Source organism: Diabrotica virgifera, chromosome 5 (assembly GCF_917563875.1).
Source record: "Diabrotica virgifera virgifera chromosome 5, PGI_DIABVI_V3a".
Classification (NCBI taxonomy): Eukaryota; Metazoa; Arthropoda; class Insecta; order Coleoptera; family Chrysomelidae; genus Diabrotica; species Diabrotica virgifera.
The window spans coordinates 13,067,285-13,090,693 of NC_065447.1; the positions used below are offsets into that span (position 1 = coordinate 13,067,285).

General features: G+C 31.5%; 1 protein-coding gene across 12 annotated transcripts in view; it reads right to left on the bottom strand.

The window, feature by feature from the left end:
* Positions 1-23,409, bottom strand: part of LOC114330686 (muscle-specific protein 300 kDa) — a 603,413-nt gene that overhangs the window by 333,265 nt on the left and 246,739 nt on the right. For 11 of the 12 annotated variants that reach the window (XM_050652275.1, XM_050652272.1, XM_050652273.1 and 8 more), the window contains exon 2: positions 17,639-18,083. The exons of the other annotated variant lie outside the window; for it this stretch is intronic. In XM_050652275.1, the coding sequence (XP_050508232.1) occupies positions 17,639-18,083 (445 nt within the window). The remainder of the gene's footprint in view (positions 1-17,638; positions 18,084-23,409) is intronic. 12 annotated transcript variants of the gene reach the window in all.

Consider the following 23,409-nt stretch of genomic DNA (forward strand, 5'->3'; position numbering starts at 1 on the left):
GATTTTTTTTATTATTTAATTTAATCAGAGTTGATGTCATTTTATCTGTCAAATAAAAAAATCTGCCAGGTAATACAGACTGAATTTTATTAATGGTTTTTAAAAGGATTCGGCCAATCCGAGCGTTAAGTGATCCCTGCGCATAAAAGACTTTTCAAAAAATGAATGATCCGAGCCATTCATCTGACTGTTTTCGACAAGCCGACCCCAGCTCATCTCGAGCTTGACGATTTACACGTAAAACTCAACGAAATACGAGTCAAAGAGCAACCAAACGTATATTTCTCTCCGTAGGCATTAAGCGGCAGGTACTGCACATTTAAATCTGCCGGTGTATCATTTGGGAGCATCGGCAGAAATTGTAAAAAATAATCACGCCGTTTTACATCGTTTAATTGATATTAAAATAGCCAAATAAAAACAGCCAAAATCGATTACCTTGGTCACATAATGACAAACAGACAGATATGGACTGCTGCAACTAATTTTACAGGGAAAAATAGAAGGAAAATGGGGATCAGGACGGGGAAGAATTTCCTGACTGAAAAATCTACGTAATACGTGGTTCGATACAACAACCACAAATCTTTTCTGAGCAGAAGTGTCAAAGTACAAATTGCCATGACAGTTGTCAACATCCGCAACGGATAGGTTACTAAAAGAAGAAGAAATTAAAAATTAAAACTGTTTTGTATAGAAGACCAACGTTAAATACCTATTATTATAATATATTGAACAAAAAAAAGCACCAGGACACAATCACTCTAGTACCAACCTCACTCACACATACACACAACACACACAGTTTTTATGGGTTTTATTTAAAAAACTATTTTTCCACCTACCTCTACCGAAAGTATACTTTTCCGGACCTGATTGTAGGGAGCGAAGTTGTACTTTTCCTCCCTAGGGAGGAAAATATTTTTCCTCCCTAGGGAGGAAAAGTAAAAGTGACGTCATGGTATTTCATTCATGAAATATAACTTATTGACGCCCTGTATAATATCTATTTTCTATTACGTAAGTTTCTGTACGTTTTAACGTTTATTTATAAAACACTCTGTATTTTGCAGAATGGTAAAAAACAGTAAATTGTTATTTTGATTTAACAATGTTTACATTATTAATTTGACAGTTGACAGTTATATTGTACGTACTTGTTAGTTTTAGTTCTAATAAATTTTGTTGGTTAGTTACATAAATAAATTAAGTTAAAATGAAAAAATGACTTGTTATTTGAGGAAGGTGGAAAAACCATATGTATAACATGGGAGTAAAGTGCCTTTTCCTCCCTTGAATGATTACTGCCCTCCGCTACGCGTCGGGCAGTAAACTTCATTCTCGGGAGGAAAAGTAGCACTTTCCTCCCTTGTTATACAAATAGCTATTTCCACCTACCTCTACCGAAAGTATACTTTTCCAGACCTGATTGTAGGGAGCAAAGTTGTACTTTTCCTCCCTAGGGAGGAAAAGTAAAAGTGACGTCATGGTATTTCATTCATGAAATATAACTTATTGACGCCCTGTACAATATCTAATTTCTATTACGAAGTATCTATACATGTTAACGTTTATTTATAAAACACCCTGTATTTTGCAGAATGGTAAAAACAGTAAATTGTTATTTTGATATAACAATGTTTACATTAATAATTTGACTTATATTTGACAGTTGACAGTTATATTGTACATACTTGTTAGTTTTAGTTCTAATAAATTTTGTTGGTTAGTTACATAAATAAATTAAGTAAAAACGAAAAAATGACTTGTTATTTGAGGAAGGTGGAAAAACCATATGTATAACATGGGAGTAAAGTGTCTTTTCCTCCCTTGAATGATTACTGCCCTCCGCTACGCGTCGGGCAGTAAACTTCATTCTCGGGAGGAAAAGTTACACTTTCCTCCCTTGTTATACAAATAGCTATTTATTAAAAAATGATTATTATGTTATTTTATTATATTATTTTATTATATATTTTTTATTATTTAATTATATTATAAAATAAAATAATTTAATTATTTTATTATATTATTAAATCATTATATCATTTTTATCTAATCCAAAATATCACAAATTATGTTCGCCCTTTGGGAATCTATTTAAAATTCGACCGACATTCCTAAGAGACCTTCGTGACTAAAAATATTCATAAAATATTTTTAAAATATGGCCATAAGGACGTTTTATAATAGCCGAGCATAGAATAACGAAAGATATAAATTTAGCCAAAGACATCAGTCTATTAGTATTTCTGATACACGCGCAAAATTTTTGATGTAGCGGCACGCAATCCAGATATCAGGATGATTGACATGCTACAATTTCCGTGATAGAGGGCAGATGATACGGTCAAAGACCTTGATTTATTTTATAACTTCGCTACCTTTGAAAATGTTCCAATACGTGAATCTTGCGTTTTATTGACAATCTTCTTATAGTTTGTTTGAGAACACAATATTTGGATGAAATATATACAGGGCGGTGATTTTAACTCAAATAAGGTTAATAAAAATATATCGAAATTTCTGAGACACGTCGATTTTTATAAAAAGCTTTGAAGATAATTTTTGCATTTTACTGAGTACGTTTAACTAGACATTAAACATTTTTTTTAAAGGGCACATGGATCTGCCAGAATCGGTTCAGTCCCTTTTTTATTATATCGGTAACAATATGTTGTCTTTCTATTGTTTTGGTATTTTCTTTGTTCTCCATGCCTGGTGTTTTCAAAAACCGTTTTTTCTACTCACTGATTTTCATTATTTTAAGTTCAGTCTGATTTTTTCCACAATTTTTTATATCTTAATATTTCCAAGTGCTTTTGATTCCTCAATATTATTTCCTTATCTTTATTTAATTATTTGAAAAACCTATGTTCCAGTCAATTGTTTTCCTCCCTGTTTTTCCTTTTTTCTTAAAATTTAAATCTAAATCACTTGATGTACCGTCTAGGTTAGAAAATCTCATTATGATTGAAGACTTAAATTTCATAAATATATCGTGGCCTTTAGCTAAATGTTCTAATGACCCAACGATTTGCACACCTATACAGAGTTGGGATAAAGTATGGAACCAAGCAAATATCTTTGAAACGAAAAGAACAATATTTATGAAACTTTTCATGTAAGTACAGTGACGCAAAAGGCATCTGATGCCATATTTTTTGTTACTACTCCACTTCCGGTTTCACCGGAAATACCCTTAACTTATTCACTTTAAATGGGACACCCTGTATATTTTTGCAGATTTCAAAAGAACTTTTTATTTTTAATTCATACATACCAAGTTTGGAAGAAAAAACTATTAAAACAAGAAATAAATCTCTTTACAGTTAAAAAATAGGTTAATTTATTTACGTTAGACCAATGATATTAAAAATTAAAAAATAATTTCAAATGTTGAAAATGTTTGCTGTTCACCTCCTGACAACGTACAATGCAAACCTATAAATAATTTCGTAAGTCACTTTTTGCAAGATTTCTCCACGTATTAGTTCACATTCATCAATTATTCTTTGTCTCAAATCCTGCAAGCATGTTGGTCGCCTAACGTAAACACGTGATTTTATATAACACCAAAAAAAATCTAACGGGTTGAGGTCCGGAGAACGAGCGGGCCACTCTATGAATCCTCTACGTCCAATCCATCGATTTGGAAAATTCACTTCCAAAAAATGAAAATTCACCATAACTTCATAACCGATTATCATTAATATTTCAATACGATCTTTTTCACTTAAATAAACCATTTTTAATACAACTTATTTCTGCCAATTAGTTCAGTAACAGTTTTACCTACTATAAATTCAAATAAGTCATGCAGTGCATGTAAACAACAATTTTTAGTCCACAGTATAGGTATAGATGGTACTCGTTTATTTCCTACTACGTTGTATTAATACAAAAAATTATCTACAGACACTTTTTAACAAATTTTTCTACCAAGTTTGGTATGTATGAATTAAAAATAACAAGTTCTTTTAAAATCCGCAAAAATATACAGGGTGTCCCATTTAATTTAAATAAGTTAAGGGTATTTCCGGTGGAACCTGAAGTGGAGTAGTAACAAAAATATGGCAACATATGCCTTTTGCGTCACTGTACTTGCATGCAAAGTTTCATAAATATTGTTCTTTTCGTTTCAAAGATATTTGTTTGGTTCCATACTTTATCCCAACCCAGTATGTATTTATATTTAAACACCAACTTGCATCAGTTTATATCTGAGTTTCCCCGCTTCAAAATAAATCTACTCTGGGCTTGATTTTCTTAAATATTTATGCACTGTTATGTATCAACACATCCTATAATAATCTCTTCAGTCATTATGATACCTAGGTACGTGCAAATCGTCAAGTGGTTGATATTGATCAAGATGATATTTTTGGTTACATTAAAGATTCATTGATATTCTGGGATAAGTTTTTTCTAATCTGCTTTAAATCCAAAACACTTTAAAAAAATCACGTGCAAAAATAAAAAACCTTGGATTAATGTTCCATTAATATATCTGATAAAAGATAAAAGAAGTTTTTTTTTCCTGATTCTGGCTTTGGTTTAGAACTAGAACCTTTAGCCACGTAATTGTATAACTTATCACTAAGTCAGGGGAGTAATGTGTAGTGTGTGTGTTGAGTAAGTGTCTTGTTACTTTACAAAGTCGACGTCATTGTCTTTGCAAAGAGACGCTAATTGTATCCGAACGTCTGCGGTCCCTCCGGTGAATAAAAGAAGCTCTGAAACAAAAATAGGCCCATAATCGCTTTGACAATTTACAGAGACTTTGCAAAGATACTTACCTAGGGAACTTGCATAAAATTTTAAATTCGAAAAAACGCTACAACAGAACATAATATGGAAGTATATAATATCTGTTGCCTGCTTAATAGTTTTTTTAATAAATCAAGTGTATTTTGAATAAAAAATATATAACTTTTGGTATATTTTGGTAGGTGTACATTACAGATTGAATGATATTTATAGTCCATGTGGTGAGACCTCTCCCGTCTGAAAAAATTTCTGATTCGGTTTCTTTGTGGATTCCTATTCAAAAATATCTCCTTTAAACAAATCTGAAGGGTGCCGGGCGGAATTTTTGGGCAGAAATTGTTTAAACATTTTTTTTAAACAAATACAAAATATCATCTTTTTTGACCCGATAAATATTTTTTTAGGTTTTTTGGGTCATTCTAATCAAGAAAGATATCTTGTGATTTTTCTCAAAAATTGAGAGTTTTCGAGTTATAGACGATTTAAAATCCGAAAAATGCGAAAATACGCATTTTCAAGGCTTAAAAACTCATTTAAATTAGTATTTTTGAGGTTGCCGAGTACTTGAATTATAGTTCAAACATTCATTTTCAAGATTCTGCAGACTGATCGGGTCTAACTTAAATTTACACCGTTGTTATTTAATTGTTAATTATGCTTGTCCATCCGATTTTTTGCCGGTGCAGCGCGCACTATTTCCAAAAATCTTCTATTTTCCTCCGAAAAATATATTTTTTAGATTTTTTTGGACATTATAAATAAAATAGGTTTCTTGTATTTTTTCTCAAAAGTTAATAGTTTTAAAGTTATAAGCGATTTAAAATCCGAAAAATGCCAAACAAAACGCATTTTTGGATTTTAAATCGCTTATAACTTTAAAACTTAAATTTTGAGAAAAATGACAAGAAACCTTTTTTATTTAGAATGTCCCAAAAAATCTAAAAAATATATTTTTTCTACGGCCGTGCTAAAAGAGCCACTTTCACGCACGCATTTCGTTTCCGAAAGTTGCACTTGCACAGAAAACTTTCATGGTAAATAAAAGAGACCTATGTCCAAAAATCAACAAAATAAGGCACGATTGATGGAGTGCAATGTAATGAAATAAGTGAAGATTTATTCTTGGAGATAAATTATTTATCTCATGCTATTTGATAAACAAGGTTCTTCGATCTCTCTACTAAAAGATACTGTTGAATTGGCATGTTTTAACTTGTGACGTCTGTCGTTGTATTCGATGCTCCAGGTAACAAAATTCAGCCGAAGACAATGGTTCGCTTTTTAAGAAATTTTTATTTAGAATCAAAACATACAAATGATAAGATAATTAGCCTTAATTACTACTCGTTAATTTCGTTAATACAATATATTTATAACCTACGTATCGAACATTAGGTTCGGGTCGATGTGACGATATCTGGTACATGAATGAATACTACCGACGATCGCGTGGATTAGGAATTACATTTATTAATATCAAACGGACGTAAAAGGATAGGATATCTCGCTCAGCTCGCCAGAGGAAAAGACATGTAGGGAAATACGATCACCGCTCGTGTAAGGATAGGTAAAAGGAAAAACCGTCCGATTCGTTCAGCTCACCAAAACTATGGCGGAAAATGGTCGGGATAACTCACCTCTTATACCTCGTTGTTGTTTATTATTCTTCGATCAACGCTCCAAGAATAATAATCAACTAGGCTTTTCGTTCCGACTTTTATATCGTCCAAGACGGTACAAAAACACGTTTTACTTAATTCATTGGCGTACTCTAGACGATAAAATTACATTATCGTCACAAATTTTACTTGAAATATATTTTTCTTCTTCCTTCAGTAGCCTGTCCGATTATCGAACGTTGAATAACAACTTTGTTTACGACAACTCGAAACAGATTAGCCGTGGTCTCTTGAAACCACTCCCGGAGATTTCGAAGCCAGGATGTTCTTCTTCGGCCTGGGCCGCTTCTACCTCTCTGGATGTCGCATTATATGACCGACATATTGTAACTTACGAATTTTTATTGTTTTTATTATTTCTGTGTTCTTAACATATTAACTGTTAATGAAAATGCATTTCCGAATGTAACGTACAGTTCAGCAAACTTTACATTGTATGTATACAGTCGACTAAACAGTTAAACACTATTGGTATGTAAGCTGTAATATCCTGAATTGCCGTATGTCACTTTATCGATTTCTCTTCGTTCGCTATGATCATAAATTATTCCCTGTTAATTTGTATATCCAGCTCCTAAATAATATTTCATGTTTGTTGTCCTTTCTGGCGATAAAACTCGTGTTGTTAATATTTTATAGCATTCGAATACTCGGTAGAGACGTCTCTGTCAATGCCGTTTTTTCATAAGTTCTATTTGGAGTCTTTGTAAATGATATATGGTACTATATAAGCAAGAAATAGTTAAATTTAGGGTTATGTTTGTTTCATCTATACATGTACAGTGAGGGGAAAATTATGGAATAACTTCATTTCCTGGAGAATGGGCGATTTTGGAAATAAATCCCAGAACAGGTCGATTCTTATTTTTAAATTCTTTTTTCTGGCATATATACAGTATGTCCCTGTAAGTTGTATCCATATGTAAATCTTTTTTATTATTAATTTTACGAAAAAAAGTTATTCTTCATAAAAAGCTCTGCATGGTTAAAAACCTAAAATTTAACCATCAAATATTAAATTTTTTGAATATTATACGAGGTATGTCAAAAAGTTAAAATTTCCCTCAAGAGTAAAATAGCTTTATTTTTCACACACAATATTGAAAATTGCTATTATGAAAAGTTGTTTGGAATTAAAAATTATATTCTACTAGTATGCAATTACATCCTTCTAATTGAAATTTTTTTTTTTTGAAAAATTATGGACAACTTAAAACGTGATTCTTAAGAGGCTACAGTAGCGATCAACAGGTAGCAACAAATGCGTTCCAAGATTGCGGCTCTAATTTTGAATATTTTGTCGAGATATTTGGCACACATATTCGTAATATAATAAAGAATGGCGGTGCAGAGCCCAATTTCAGAAATATGATAGTACGTGGAAATTACTCTATAACTAAATAAAATATTAAAAAAAGGAGCCTGTACCGCCATTAAGAAGAAAAAAAAACTTTCTTCAAATAAACTTTTTTATCCCATGCCTAGATTATGTGTAATCTTGGAACTACTAAAATTTTTTATTTCTAACAAGAAATCGAACATATTATAACTAAATAACTAATTAGGCAACATAGAGAAATTATCCTGTCATTTTGACAAACCTGCGTCAGATTTTCTCTAATTTGTTCTGTCATCTTTATCGATATCTGTTCAGTGCAGTATTGTGTTAATTTAAGAATTCGTTATAGTTGTTTCATAGGAAAGTAGTGTTTATTGATAGTTAATTTATTATATATTTGTTGTTGTTGTCTAAGTTGTTGGCCTCTTTGAAAGAATAGATTGTTGTTAATTGTGAGTTTTAGTTATATGTAGGTAGGTAAGTATATTTTACGTAAAAAATATTTGGAATTCTAATGCGAGTATATAAAGTTTTAGGAGGATTGTTTATTCTAAAAATATTATCAATAGTTTAACAAAATGGAAAAAGTAAATCAAACGAAAAATAAAGTGAAACCTTCCAAGAAAAAGTCCATTAAAAACAGTGCCAAAATTAGGCGAAAATCGAAATTTGTTTCGCTTCACAACAAAAAATGATTATTTATTATTGTTTTATTATTAGATATTCCATGCAAATACCTTTCTAAATACCTATCTTAACATAAAATGTTCACCCATTTTGGTTTATTTTTATAAATATCTATTTATTAATAATAAAATCGTTTTCTTATTAGCGCGATTATAATATTGTCAAAATATTAATCTTAAATAAAGTGAAAAATTAACACTGTTGCCAAAGTTTATGATACTATCTCCCGAAGTTAGATTTTGTTGCTACCTGTTGATCACTACTGTTTACTCTTAATAAAAAGTTCTGCATGGTCTAAAACCTAAAATATAACCATCTTATGTCAAATTTTATCAATTTTATACGAGGTATGTCAAAAAATATGAATTTCGGTGAAGAAGAAGAGTAAAATACGTTTATTTTTCACAATATCGAAAATTTTTATTATGAAAAGTTATTTAGAATTAAACACTATGTTTCAGTATGTAATTACAATCCGTCTAATTGAAATATTCTGAGCTATAAAGGTACTTTATTTTTGATCTAAATTTATCTTTTTTGACATATCTCGTATAAAATTGATAAAATTTGATATAAGATGGTTGTATTTTAGGTTTTAGACCATCCAGAACTTTTTATTAAGAATCACTTTTTTTCGTAAAATTAATAATAAAATGGTTATCAAAATTGAAATACCTGAAAATAATGTTAGTTATCCATAATTTTTCAACTTTTTTTTCAATGAGAAGGATGTAATTGCATATTAGAATATAGTTTTTAATTCCAAACAACTTTTCATAATAGCAATTTTCAATATTGTGAAAAATAAAGCTACTTCACTCTTGAGTGAAATTCAAACTTTTTGACATAGGTACCTCGTATAACATTCATAAAATTTGATATCTGATGGTTGAATCTTGGGTTTTGGACCATGCAGAACTTTTTATAAAGAATAACTTTTTTTCATAAAATTAATAATAAAAAAGTTTTCCATATGGATACAACTTACAGGGTCATACTATTATATCATACTAGTGACGTCATCCATCTGGGCGTGATGACGTCATCAATGATTTTTTAAATAAAAATGGGGTTGTGTGCTAGCTCGTTTAAAAGGTTATTTAATTCCCTATTCAGTAATATAAACACTAACATAATTTAGGAGAAGGTTGAAAGCTCGAATAAGTATATGAAATTTATGAAATAAAAGGCAGATATGGAGCACCTAGTTTATTAAATCTTGCCCAAGCATACTTTCGCTTCTAGAGCATCATCAGGGGCGTTTCTTCAAATCAGGAAGGTATCCTGATGGTAGAATTTGGTTACATCTGTCTCATGGGAGGGATGGCAGAATTACATATTATAACATATAACACACACTGGACAAAGGACAAAGACAAAACAGATTAAAAAAATTTAAATGCCGGTACTACTTCATTTACATGTCAAAGATGGAGAAACAATGATTGTTCCTCCATCTTCGACATGTAAACAAACTAGCACCGGCATTTATTTTATTTATGTGATGTAATATTTTTGGAGCTCTTAATCATTCGTATCCGGATCAGAAAAATGGAGAATAAAGGAACACCAAAAAAGAAAAATAGAAGCTACCGAGATGGACGCCCTATGAAAAGCAAGTAGAACATCGAGATTGGACCGGGTTAAAAATGAGGAAGTAAAGCGAAGAATGAATTTACAGGAAACGATCGTAGAATGCATTGAGAAGAAACAATTAACGTGGTACGGACATGTTCAGAGAATGGGGAAGGAGAGACTGCCAAAAAAAATTATGAAATAGATACCCGCAGACAACAGGAAGAGAGGAAGGCAAGAACGACGTGGATACAAGGAGTAAGACGATCAATGAGTGTATGAGGATTAGAAGATGAAAACTGCAATGATAGAAGATATTGGCAACAAGGCATCGGACAACGTCGGAGGACGTTTTGAAACTGAATTTATATACAGTCGAACCCGCTTATTGGAATAGCCTTCGTGCCAATCAAAAGTATTCTTATAACCGAGATATTCTAATAACCGGTCATTGGTGGCTAGTAAAAAGGTTTCGGCATCTCAAATTTCTATTCCTTTAACCGGGATATTCCTTTAAGAGGTATTCTAATAAGCGGGTTCGACTGTATTATATAATATTTTTGGAGTCGATGTTAGCTTCCTTGCAGGTTTTTATAATGTTAAATAAATGTTGGTTATGATTATTGTGACCAACTCCAATTAAGTTGAACTCGGGACAAAGCTGAAAAAAATACCTGAAATCCGGGACTTTTTAATGAAAATCGGGCCATTTTTTTAAATATAGAACTTTAATATAATTTTACTGATTATTTAACATTTTTATGTTGACAATGATGTTTTTGTTGGAATTAAGCGACAATTGGTTGTAATGATAACTACTTTTTTCTTAGTTTTTGAAGTTTCGACTCCCAATCCGAAAATCGTTCTCAAAAAAGAAAATTTTTGATGTCGTACTAGTATTACAAAGCGCACTAAACGCTAGAATGCTGTGAAAATGACCGTTTTAAAAGCACTTTTAGAAGTCCGTGTATGGAGAAGAGCAGCCACAGACAGGCAAGGGTGGAGGCAAAAAATAAACGAGGCCAAGGCTCAATTTGGGCTGTAGTGCCGCAAAAGAAAAAAATTAGTATTACATTCTAGAAATTGTCGACTTTTTTGCGTCCCACCAATTCAATTTGATGTGAATTCATAAAAGAATAATGTATTCAAAATTTCAAAATAAAATTTTACCAAAACGTTGAAAATTCGGATGGCCCGGAAGCCTTGTCCGGGACGCCGGGACACGACTTCGTAATTCGGGCCATGTCCCGGATTATTCGGGCTAGTTGGTCACACTAAGTTATGATGAATTTAGTACACGATCTACTTAATTTATATTTTATATAGATCTTGCAAGCTTAACCACTAACCAGGCTGAATTACTTGTTTTTTTTTCGATCTTCTTTTCTTGTCCTTTTAGTCATGAATTATTCTACTTAATTTATGTATGTATTTGTAAATGTATAAAATACATAGACACACCTGCAAATGGCGCCAACATTGTGCAAAAGCATACAATACGATTGTACTTGTTTGGAATCGGCAATTACGGTTGTAATGAGTTGACATAGATTTAAAATTGTTACAGAGAATGAATTAGATAAGAATTTTATTTATTTAAAGAGAATGTAATCAAAAATGCCTTATAAGTGAACGATGATCTAATGTTTTTGCGATAAATTATAAATTGCAACATTATATGTAACATCATAAGTATTTATGGATGGTTTATGATAATTGGGATAATTGATATGAGTGTTTTACCTAAAGATGTAAATATTTTGACTTTTGTACACTAAACAACTTTTGACATATTGCCGCGTGAAAAACAGAACCACAAATTCGACCGAGTAGGTAAAATTAATTATGGGATATCTAACTCTAATTTTTCTTCAAGTGTCATTTCCATTTCGGAGTACCTAGATGTTAAATCCAAAGACACAAAACGCATTGAAAACTTGTACTGGTATCAAACGGTACAATTAAAAATAAACAATTGTATATCCAAACCCATAATTATAAGAATTGGGGTGTTCGACAGGGATGTGTAATTTCCCCTCTTTTATTTAACATTTATTCGGAAGTCATATTTCAAGAGTCTTTGGAAGATGCAGAGATGGAAATCAAAGTGAATGGAGTATTGATCAACAACATACGATATGCCGATGGCGGTGTCTTAATTTGTGACAACATAGTCGAAACAACTTGTCACTATAATCGGAGAATACAGTAAGCGAATGACATTAGAGATTAATACCAAAAAGACCAAATTCATGATCATCTTCAGAAACTTGACTTGGATGCACTTGAAAACTCCACCATAACACTGAATACCTAGTCCATTGAAAGAGTGAGCAAATTTAAATACTTGGGAACGTGGCTTTTTGAACCCGTGTTGAGCTGCCCCCCCCCCCCACTTGCAAAAATCAAAAAACAAATAGCCCTGATTTATGAGCTCTCATATTCCGCAAACTAAAAATTTTGAGCTCGTTCCACTGAGCAAGCATTTGATAGGTACTTTATTGGGGGGGGGGGGGCACTACTTAAAAATAGGAATATTGAATCGGTTTTTGCGGCAGAATTACGAGCTATTTATGAACTCTTGAAATTATATAGTTTCGATTTTTGAGCTCATCCCCTTCACCCCCAAACAACCCTTTAATTGATTTAACTTAAGAGAAAAATGCTGAGAAAACTTAAAATATATCGTATTGCGGATATAATTCCTATAGCTTATATACTCTAAGAATAAACTATTAAATCACGTGCATTTCGATTATTGAGCTACAACCCCTTCGCAAGAAAACCACCCTATCTTCCCGGCTTAAGAGAAAGTTGTACTTAAAATGCACTAAACTAATTATTTGGCGACTACATATCATTGAATATTTTATAAGCTTCCAAATTACGCGCATTTAGATCAGTAAATTGCAATTTATTTTGTATAGTGCAGTCACTGAAGGTAAAAATCAACGATTACCTTCAATTTCGGTGAACCTTCATCGATTTTCACGAAAATTGGTCAGTGGTTAGAGGATACGTCAAGAAACAAAGGTGATATGGGACCACCTTGCGCCTTTACCCTGAGGGTGGATACCGCCCCTTCACGGGGATGAAACTTATTTTATTAAAAATATCTGCACAAATCAATAAAAGAACAAATTAAAAGCAAAATTTATTATATAAAGTTAATAAAATAAATCAATACTTTTTAAGTTATTAAAGATCAAAGATTTTAATTATTCGTGAAAAAAATACATGTTATGAAGCGGTTTTTCGTAAATCACTGAAAAACTGTAAGTTTTTACAAAAAAGTTAATAGTAGTTTAATTCGTATAGCTTATATTCTAAGAATAAACTCTTAAATCACGCGCCTTTCGACTATAGAGCTACAACCCCTTCGCAAGAAAACCACCCTATCTTCCCGGCTTAAGAGAGAGTTGTACTTAAAATAATTTTAATTAATTATTTGGCGACTACATATTGTTTAATAATTTATGAGCTCGCAAAATATATGCATTTCAATTATTGAATTGCCATTTTCTTTCTATATGCAGTCACTGAAGGTAAAAATCAACTATGACCTTCGATTTCGGTAAATCTCCATTCATTTTCACGAATTGACAATAACAACTTGCGATTTTAGCCTGGGGTATATGTCACCCCTTCTCGGGGGTGAAAATTACTTTATTAAAAATAACCCCACAAATCGAGAGAGGGACAAATTGTAAGCAAAATTTGTTATATAATGTTATTAATAAATCAATACTTTTTGAGTTATTAAAGATCAAATATTTTAATTTTTGTGAAAGAAAATGCATGCTTTAAAGCGATTTTTCATAAATAACTCAAAAACTGTAAGTTTTTACAAAAAAGTTTTCATCACTAAAATTGAAGCTAATAAAAAATATAATAAATTGCTTACTTGAAAAACCCTTTAATGGTAATTTAAAGTAAGTTATTGGTAATTAAATGTATATTTTTTTCTGCGACTGTTCAAATCTAAGGATTCAAGCTTAAATAACGGGAAAGAGATACATTTTATAACACATAGGTACTAAATACTTGTCAAAGTACTTAGAAATACCTATCAAAAATGAGCTCCAGAAAAAGTTGATAGCATCAAAATCCGCTCACCAATTTTCGTGAAAATGAATGGAGATTTACCGAAATCGAAGGTCATAGTTGATTTTTACCTTCAGTGACTGCACTATAGAAAGAAAATGGCAATTCAATAATTGAGATGCGTATATTTTGCGAGCTCATAAATTATTAAAGATATCTCTATTGCGAAGTAAGATATGGTAGCTCAGTAATCGAAAGGCGCGTGATTTAAGAGTTTATTCTTAGAATATACGCTATACGAATAAAACTACTATTAACTTTTTTGTAAAAACTTACAGTTTTTCAGTGATTTACGAAAAACCGCTTCAAAACATTTAAAATTTTTGATCTTTAATAACTTATTTTAAAAGTATTGACTTATTTTAATAACTTTATATAATACATTTTGCTAATAATTTGTTCTTTTATAGATTTGTGCAGTTATTTTTTATAAAATAATTTCCACCCCCGAGAAGGGGCGGTATCCACCCTCAGGGTAAAGGCGCAAGGTGGTACCATGTCACCTTTGTTTCTTGAGGTATCCTCTAACCACTGACCAATTTTCGTGAAAATCGATGAAGGTTCACCGAAATTGAAGGTAATCGTTGATTTTTACTTTCAGTGACTGCACTATACAAAATAAATTGCAATTTACTGATTTAAATGCGCGTAATTTGGAACCTTATAAATTATTAAATGATATGTAGTCGCCAAATAATTAATTTAATGGATTTCAAGTACAACTTTCTCTTAAGCCGGGAAGATAGGGTGGTTTTCTATCGAAGGGGTTGTAGCTCAATAATCGAAATGCACGTGATTTAATAGTTTATTCTTAGAGTATATATGCTATAGGAATTATATCCGCAATACGATATATTTTAAGTTTTCTCAGCATTTTCTCTTAAGTTAAATCAATTAAAGGGTTGTTTGGGGGTGAAGGGGATGAGCTCAAAAATTGAAACTATGTAATTTCAAGAGCTCATAAATAGCTCGTAATTCTGCCGCAAAAACCGATTCAATATTCCTATTTTTAAGTAGTGGGGGGGGCTCACTCAGCCCCCCCCCCCCACTAAAGTATTAAATTCCTGCTCAGTGGAACGAGCTCAAAATTTTTAGTTTGCGGAATATGAAAGCTCATAAATAGCTCATAAATCAGGGCTATTTGTTTTTTAATTTTTGCAAGTGGGGGGGGGGGCAGCTCAACACGGGTGCTTTTTGAAGACTGGGCATCGGGCAGGCAAGTAAAATGTCGCATTGAGCAAGCTCCATAAGCTTTCGTAAAATTCAGGAAGATGTTGACCTCTTCAGAGTTCGATCTTTAACTGAGACTAAGGTTTACTAAGTGCTACGTATGGTCAATGCTGCTACATATATGGCTTCAAGGGCGTCATTTGAAATTTTGATTGGGGAGAGGGGCAAGCATTATATATACAATACATTATACAATACTATAGTAATAAAATTGATGTATTTTTTGTAAATTTCAGTCTGCTCAGGGTCAGGGGGGCAAATGCCCCCCTTACCCTGTCAAATGACGCCCTTATATGGCTTAGAGGGCTGAGCACTCAAAACGAGGGATATAAACAGATTGGAAGCTTTCGAAATGTAGCTTTATCGCTGTATCCTAAAGATACCATGGACGGGGAAAGTCACAAATGTAGATGTCCTTTAAAGAATCAACCAAGAACGCCAACTTTTCGAAACCATCAAGAAAAGGAAAACGTCGTATGTGGGTCACATCATGCGAAATGAAAAATACCAGTTCCTTCAACTAGTCTAGTCGCAACATAGTGGTTCCCGTGGGCACTTTTAGGTCGCCGCGATTTGATGGTGGTATTATAGGTTTTTTGGGTCGCTGAATCCAATGGAAGTGATCTGGAAGCCCAAATGTGGTGCGTTTAATTGTTATTAACAAATTATGGTAAAATAAGGTGTTTTTCGGGAATTATTAGAAGCCCTGTAAATAAATTGATAGTGGTAAGATCTTCTCTGGTGTATTTTTGGTCGCTGAATCGAATGCGACTAGTCGCAATTACTCAAAATATGTTTTTATTTTGTTAATAACAAAATAATTGTTTATTCGCCGAAAAGCTCGAAATGCGCTATCTACAGCAAGTTTGTAGTCTTTTTCATAGTATTTTTACACGCTAAATCGATTGTCACTAGTCGTGATAGCTTAAACCACTTTCCGACTTTGTTATTAATAAATTATTGCAAAAATAACGGTTTATAGTACGTTCACTCACAATGTTTGCTGTAGATTTTAAAAAACTACTTGGATTGGCATGAAATTTGGCATACATGTAGCTAACATGTCAAACAAAACAAGTGATATTGTGCCGATGTCTGCTTCTACCCTGGGGTGACTTTCACCCCTTTTCGGAGGTGAAAAGAGAAACCTTTAAAATAAATCCGGAAGTGGATAAACTGCTTAATTCTAAGCAACTTTTGTTCTATACAGTTTTTTCACTAAGTCAATACTTTTCGAGTTATTTTTGTTTTTTTGTTGAAAAATGAACATATTCACTCGCAAATAACTCAAAAAGCATTGACTTGGTGAAAAAACTGTATAAAACAAAAGTTGCTTAGAATTAATCAGTTTATCCAGTTCCGGACATATTTTAAAGGTTTCTTTTTTCAACCCCGAAACGGGGTGAAATTCACCCCCAGCGCAAAAGCAGACATCGGCACAATATCACTTGTTTTGTTTGATATGTTAGCTACGTGTATGCCAAATTCCATGTCATTCCAGGTGGTTTTTTAAAATTTAGAGCAAAAACCGTGAGTAAACGTTCTATAAACCATTATTTTTGCAATAATTTATTAATAACAAAGTCGGAACGTGGTTTAAGCTATCACGACTAGTGACAATCGATTTTGCGTATACAAATACTATGAAAAAGACTAAAAACTTAATATACAATTATTTTGTTATTAACAAAATGAGAACACATTTTGAGTAATCGCGACTAGTCGCATTCGATTCAGCGGCCAAAAATACACCAGAGAAGACCTTAACACAATCAATTTATTTACAGTGCTATTACAGTATCTATTAATTCCTGAAAACACCTAATTTTACCATAATTTGTTAATAACAATTAAACGCACCACATTTGGGCTTCCAGATCACTTCTATTGGATTCAGCGACCCAAAAAACCTATAATACCACCATCAAATCGCGGAGACCTAAAAGTGCCCACGGGACGCCCTATGTTGCGACTGGACTAAACTTATAATCGACTGTAAAATTGAAGGCAAGAGAGGAATGGAACGCAAGAAAATGTTATGGCTCCGAAACATAAGAAGAGTATAACGCTGTGCAAAGTACTCAATTACAAACTTTCTATAAAAGTTTCAAAATATCCCTTATCTTTATTATTTGTACATTTTTATTATGGTCTTCTTTTTTAACGAAAAAAAAATGCAGTGCTGATAAAAATTATTTACCAGAAAAAGCAATGACATGTTCTTTATTATCAAGAAAATAAAGTAAACTCTAACCTTTTATATGCTGTATGTGTTCATCATATTGTGATTTACTCCTGATAAATTCAAACCTGCTGGCCTCACTCTGATGAAAAGTATGAGTCCTATAATCGGAATACCACTCCGAACTACTACTAGTCACTTTCGAACTACTACTATCCCCGTCCCATTCGTCCTTCGACGTTTCGACCTTTCGAGGACTCTTCAGACTCTCCTCGGAGGGAAACCGTCCCGTGCTGCCACTGCTCAGCGAACCCAAGTTACCGTTGCTTTGCGTCAAATAGGCGGAGTCCAAGTTTTCCTCCGAGGGGGTTCGGCTGGAAGTCACTTGTCGGATGGATGTTGACGAGGTGCTCGAGGTGAGATGTCTGATGGTTTTCTTGACGGTTACTTTTTCGAATTTTACGGATTTTGTGCCACTGGTGAAGTCTCCTTCGCGTGATGTAGACGTGTAGGTTTCCTGTAAATTTAAACATGATTTCAGGAGAATTTTTAAAATATAGAGTTGACAAAAGGCAAACTAGAACTGACTTTGGACATATGATTTTACTGATTTTATTTTTGAGATTAATACTTCTTATCGATCGGTATGATATTTTCGTACTGGTCCGAAATCCTATTTAGCGTCATTCGAAAAATCGAGACGCGTGCAATAACCTTGTGACATACAGTAATACTTATACATAATATACATACCTAACATTTATTTTTTGAAGTATATATTTTTATAAAGTTATATGTACTAGGTATAATGTACTTTTATATAATTATATAAATTGTAATTTTATTATAATAAAGATATTATTATATAAAATTATAATTATTTTAATAATATATTTTTCTTACAATAACTAAGAACGGCTGGATGGATTTAGCTAATTTTTATTTAAAATATTTTTATTTTTTTTATTTCGCTAATTTTTATTTGAATATATTTTTAAAAAATTAAATAAATTATATAAAATTAAATAAAATTATATAAATCCAAGTAAAACTAAATGAAATTAAAAAAATAATAAAAAAAAACAAAAATACAAAAAAATAAATTAAATTAAAAAAAATCTACAAAAATAAATAAAATTAGATAAAATTTAAAAAAATTAAAATAAAAGTTAATCGAATCAATAAGAAAGATATTTAAAAAAAATTCATATTTTATGTCTTTTCAAAATAGTTACAGTGCTCTATATAAATTATTCACTTTTCTCGCTACGCTCTTTTTTTAGTTATAAATATATGTAACAACTTTTGTGTCATTATGTTGAATTTCTAAAGTAAAAACCACAAAACCACATGTATATGTTAAGCATTACTTGAAAGCTGACGTGAATGTTATAAATATTTTCATAAAATATAATTATTATACTCATAAAAAGCAGATTACCTATTTAGGGTAAGAATTTTTTCCGGATTTATTGTTTTATGATAACATGTTTTTATTTATAAGAATTTTTATGAAAATATGATTCATGCACTTTTTATATCTATGTAAATTTTATGAAATACCATTTACGATTTAATTTAATTTCTATACTTTAAAAAATTTCGTTATCTAAAAAAACTTTATATACTTAGTCCCAGAAGTATGGCATAAAATTCATAATTTTTGTTTAATTGTATATGTAATTTGCTTGTACTTTACTGTAACTTCATCACTAAACATCACATGTTCACGGGCGCCCATATACAAATTTTTAGGGGGGGCAGACGTGAAGATGTTGCACATTATATTTTGTATACTTTGGATAACCATATTTGGGGGGCCACGCCCCCCCTCCCCATGGGTATGGGCGCCCATGCACATGTTTGGTACTATTCTTTAAATAATGATTTTATTCTAATTTCTTTTGATTTTATTCATTTTTTAACTTTCTGTTTTCTTTCGCTAATTTTATTCTAAAAATTTTTTATTCTGTTTAATCATCACTGTCCTTTTTCTGGGTAGTATACTCTGACGATGTTTAGATCTTCCTTCTCCGTTTCCGTTCTACTATTTGTTGTTACATTCCTTTCTGACACGTATTGACACTATTTGATCTGATTTTGATATCTTTGCTGTATTAGTTCTTAGTATTAGCACCTTCTTTGGCCCTGTTTCCTTTTCTTTTTCTTTCACCTAATTTTGATTGCGTTTTTCTTTCTTTTTTGTTTCCTGAGCATCTAAGTAATCATCAATATTTCCATGCATATTAGTTTTTTGGAATACCTACATAGTTTGTCTATAAATATACATGGTGTTTCTTTATCTAATCACATTTTAAGAATTACATTGGTTTTCTGTTATCCACCGTGTTTCAAAATATAAAAGATAAAAAAATAAAAAAAGCAAAACAGTATAATCAGGATTCTTTTTTTAAAAACTCACTCATACGGAAGCGAGGTTTGATAATTTAATTAGAGCCCGGAAAACAATATATTTTTATAATAAGAAAATTGTTGCTTGAATGTGTTTGCTTTAAATTCTGATTCAAAATGATAATGACATGAATTCAAATGACAAGTCCAATAGTTGACTTCGAAAAAATTATAAATGTGAAATAAATGTGGAAATATGGATAAATAATAATAGACCAGGGCTCATCTGTAAAAATATTAGCACATTTGGACGTTGAGAGGTGACTCAAATTTTTTTGCAGAAATTGCTTGAATATAAATCGAATAATAATATTTGAGTTATCCTCCCTCTCAAAAAGGTCCGGAACATTGTTTAAATAATCAAAATGTCAAAAAATGTAGGAAAAATTCGATTTTTTTCTTCGTTTTTTGATTATAACTTATAAAGTATTCATTTCCGAGAAAAGTTGTACTGATATAAAAGTTGCGTAATTAAATTTCCTACAATATAGAATTGGTTAAGAATTTAAAAAATAGTCACCCTTGTTGCAAAATAGCAATAATTGCGAAAAAAACATACAAAAACAAGTATTCGCATTTTACGTTTTTCAACCATTTATGCTACACTTAGGACCTTCATATTTCACCAACAAAAACTTTATGATATAGTAAAATACTACTGTAAATTTCATTAAGATCGATTTAATAGATTTTGCAAAATAAATTTTGCAATCCAGATTTCGCAAAAAAAAATCATTTTTTCAAAATGTTACAGGACTGAAAATAAAGCAGATAACAAGTTGAATTTTTTTTGCATATAGAAGTTTCCTGTACCTTTCATTTGCAATTTTGCAAAATTAAAATCGATTAACTACCACGGCGTCAGGAATTTGTTTAATTAACATTCATTATTGGTGCTACGCGCAGGACAGCGGATAGTTTGCTGTTATTGGGCATTCCAATCACCTTTGATAATGATTGATACATTTTAATTTTTATTAAATTTCGGTATAAATAAATAAATTTGTTTATTGCAAAATAAAAACACATACTCTATCCTTTGAAATAACACTTTTATTAGCAAAAACTTTATTGTTTATATATTTTAACTTAGAGAATAAAAGTTTATTATTTTTAAACATATGCAATTGTTTAAACAATATTTCACAAACAATAATAAAATTAGTTTGATTTTTGTGGAATTAAAATATTAAAATACAACAAAATATAGAGTAAGAACATAATATATTAAATAAAGATTAGAAGAAATTTTGGTGGAAATTAACTTGTGTGAATCGAACACCGCTGTCCTGCGCGTAGCACCAAAAATTAATGTTTATTTAAAAAATTTCCTGACGCCGTGGTAATTAATCGATTTTAATTTTGCAAATTGCAAATGAAAGGGGTACAGTACACTTCTATAACCAAAAAAAATTTCAACTTGCTATCTGCTTTACTTTCAGTCCTGTAACATTTTGAAAAAATGAATTTTTTTTGCGAAAGCTGGATTGCAAAATTTATTTTGCAAAATCTATTGAACCGATCTTAATTAAATTTACAGTATTGTTTTACTGTATCATAAAGTTTTTCTGGGTGAAATATGAAGGTCCTAAGTATAGCATAAATGGTTGAAAAACGTAAAATGCAAATACTTGTTTTTGTATTGTTTTTTCGCAATTATTGCTATTTTGCAACAAGGGTGACTATTTTTAAAAATTTTTACCAATTCTATATTCTAGGAAATTTAATTACGCAACTTTTATCTCAGTAAAACTTTTCTCGGAAATGAATACTTTTACAGTCATAATCAAAAAACCAACAAAAAAACTAATTTTTCCTTCATTTGTTGACATTTTGATTATTTAAACAATGTTCCGGACCTTTTTGAGAGGGAGGATAACTCAAATATTATTATTTGATTTATTTTCAAGCAATTTCTGCAAAAAAATTTGAGTCACCTCTCAACGTCCATCTCAAAAGAGATGCGCCCTGGACTATAAGGAAAAGTGTGTTAATGAGTGACTATGAAAGACCTAGAGATGCTGGTTGACGTGGAAGACGACTTGAAAGCTATTAATGTAAGACAATGGAGGAGAAGGACAGAAGAGAGGACTGAATGTAAGGACATAGCTAGACAGGCACATACCCATCCAGTGGTATGATGCCAAAAGAACAAGAAAATAGTATTGTCTGAAGATTTAGCTAATCTATTTTTTAAATTTTTTGCTTATATCCATTCTTCATATTAATTTAAAGACGGGGGGTTATTTGGGAAAGAAAGTGAAGTGAGCATTTAAAATTATGTGCGATATATTTATGACTTGGAACTAATAAATGAATACAGATTTAAATTTGATGTAAACGCATGTTCTAAACCTTAGACTTTAGACCAGCGATACTCAACCTTTTTCTTTCCTGGGCCACATAGTAGCTATTGCCACAGCTTGCGGGCCGCAATCAAGATGAAGTAGTATGCAGTGTTTCATTGGGAAACGGAAATACTTGAATGGTGAATAGAGGTAAATGAGGCGGTTCCAGACATACTAAATTTATTGCTTCATCGACTTTATAACCGAGTTACAGGGTGTTTGGTCGATTTTGCCCATTTATTTGTGGACTCATAACTTTAGAACCACCTTGTATATTTTTTTGATATTTGGTATACATAAAATGTCAAATTTAGAACCCAAACCGCCCAACTACTAATCACAAGAAAAATCGAGGTCCGGATTAAACAACATTATAAATCCATTGTGACCTTGAAACAACATCCTGTATATTGAAATTTTCAAAACCCGTTTGCACATTTAAAAAGAGCTTTAATGGAGCTTCCATTTTTTGCGCAGACAATTCAATGACTTTAATTTTGAAATTATGTCGCAATTTTTAAGAACTCGAACTTTCAAAACAAAAATTTCGATATAATTTCAAAGTTAATGTCATTCAATTATCTGCGCAAAAAAATTTAAGTGAGCAATTAAACTTACTTTTTTGTGCTCTTTTCAAATGTGCAGACGAATTTTCAAAATTTTAATATACAGGGTGTTGTTTCAAGGTCACAATTATTTTAAAAATTTTTCTTAATCCAGACCTGAATTTTTCTTGTGATTACTAAATGGGTCGGTGCAATGTAGTAAATAAGTATTAATTATTTTTAAAATGAGTATTTTTTCATTAACTTTAATAATTTATTGTTAAAAGTTAATAATACCTTGCTTCTTAATGAGAGTTAAGATAATTAAAAATTTCAATATAATTTAAAATTAAAGTCATTAAATTGTCTTGAATAATTTGATAACAGGGCCCTTTAGTTAGCCTTCGGGCCGCATAAAAACGCTAGAGGGCCGCATGCGGCCCGCAGGCCGCATGTTGGGTATCACTGCTTTAGACCATAAAAACTGATCCGTTTTTATGGTCTAAGTTCTAAACATAAACTAATACAAAACTACAAA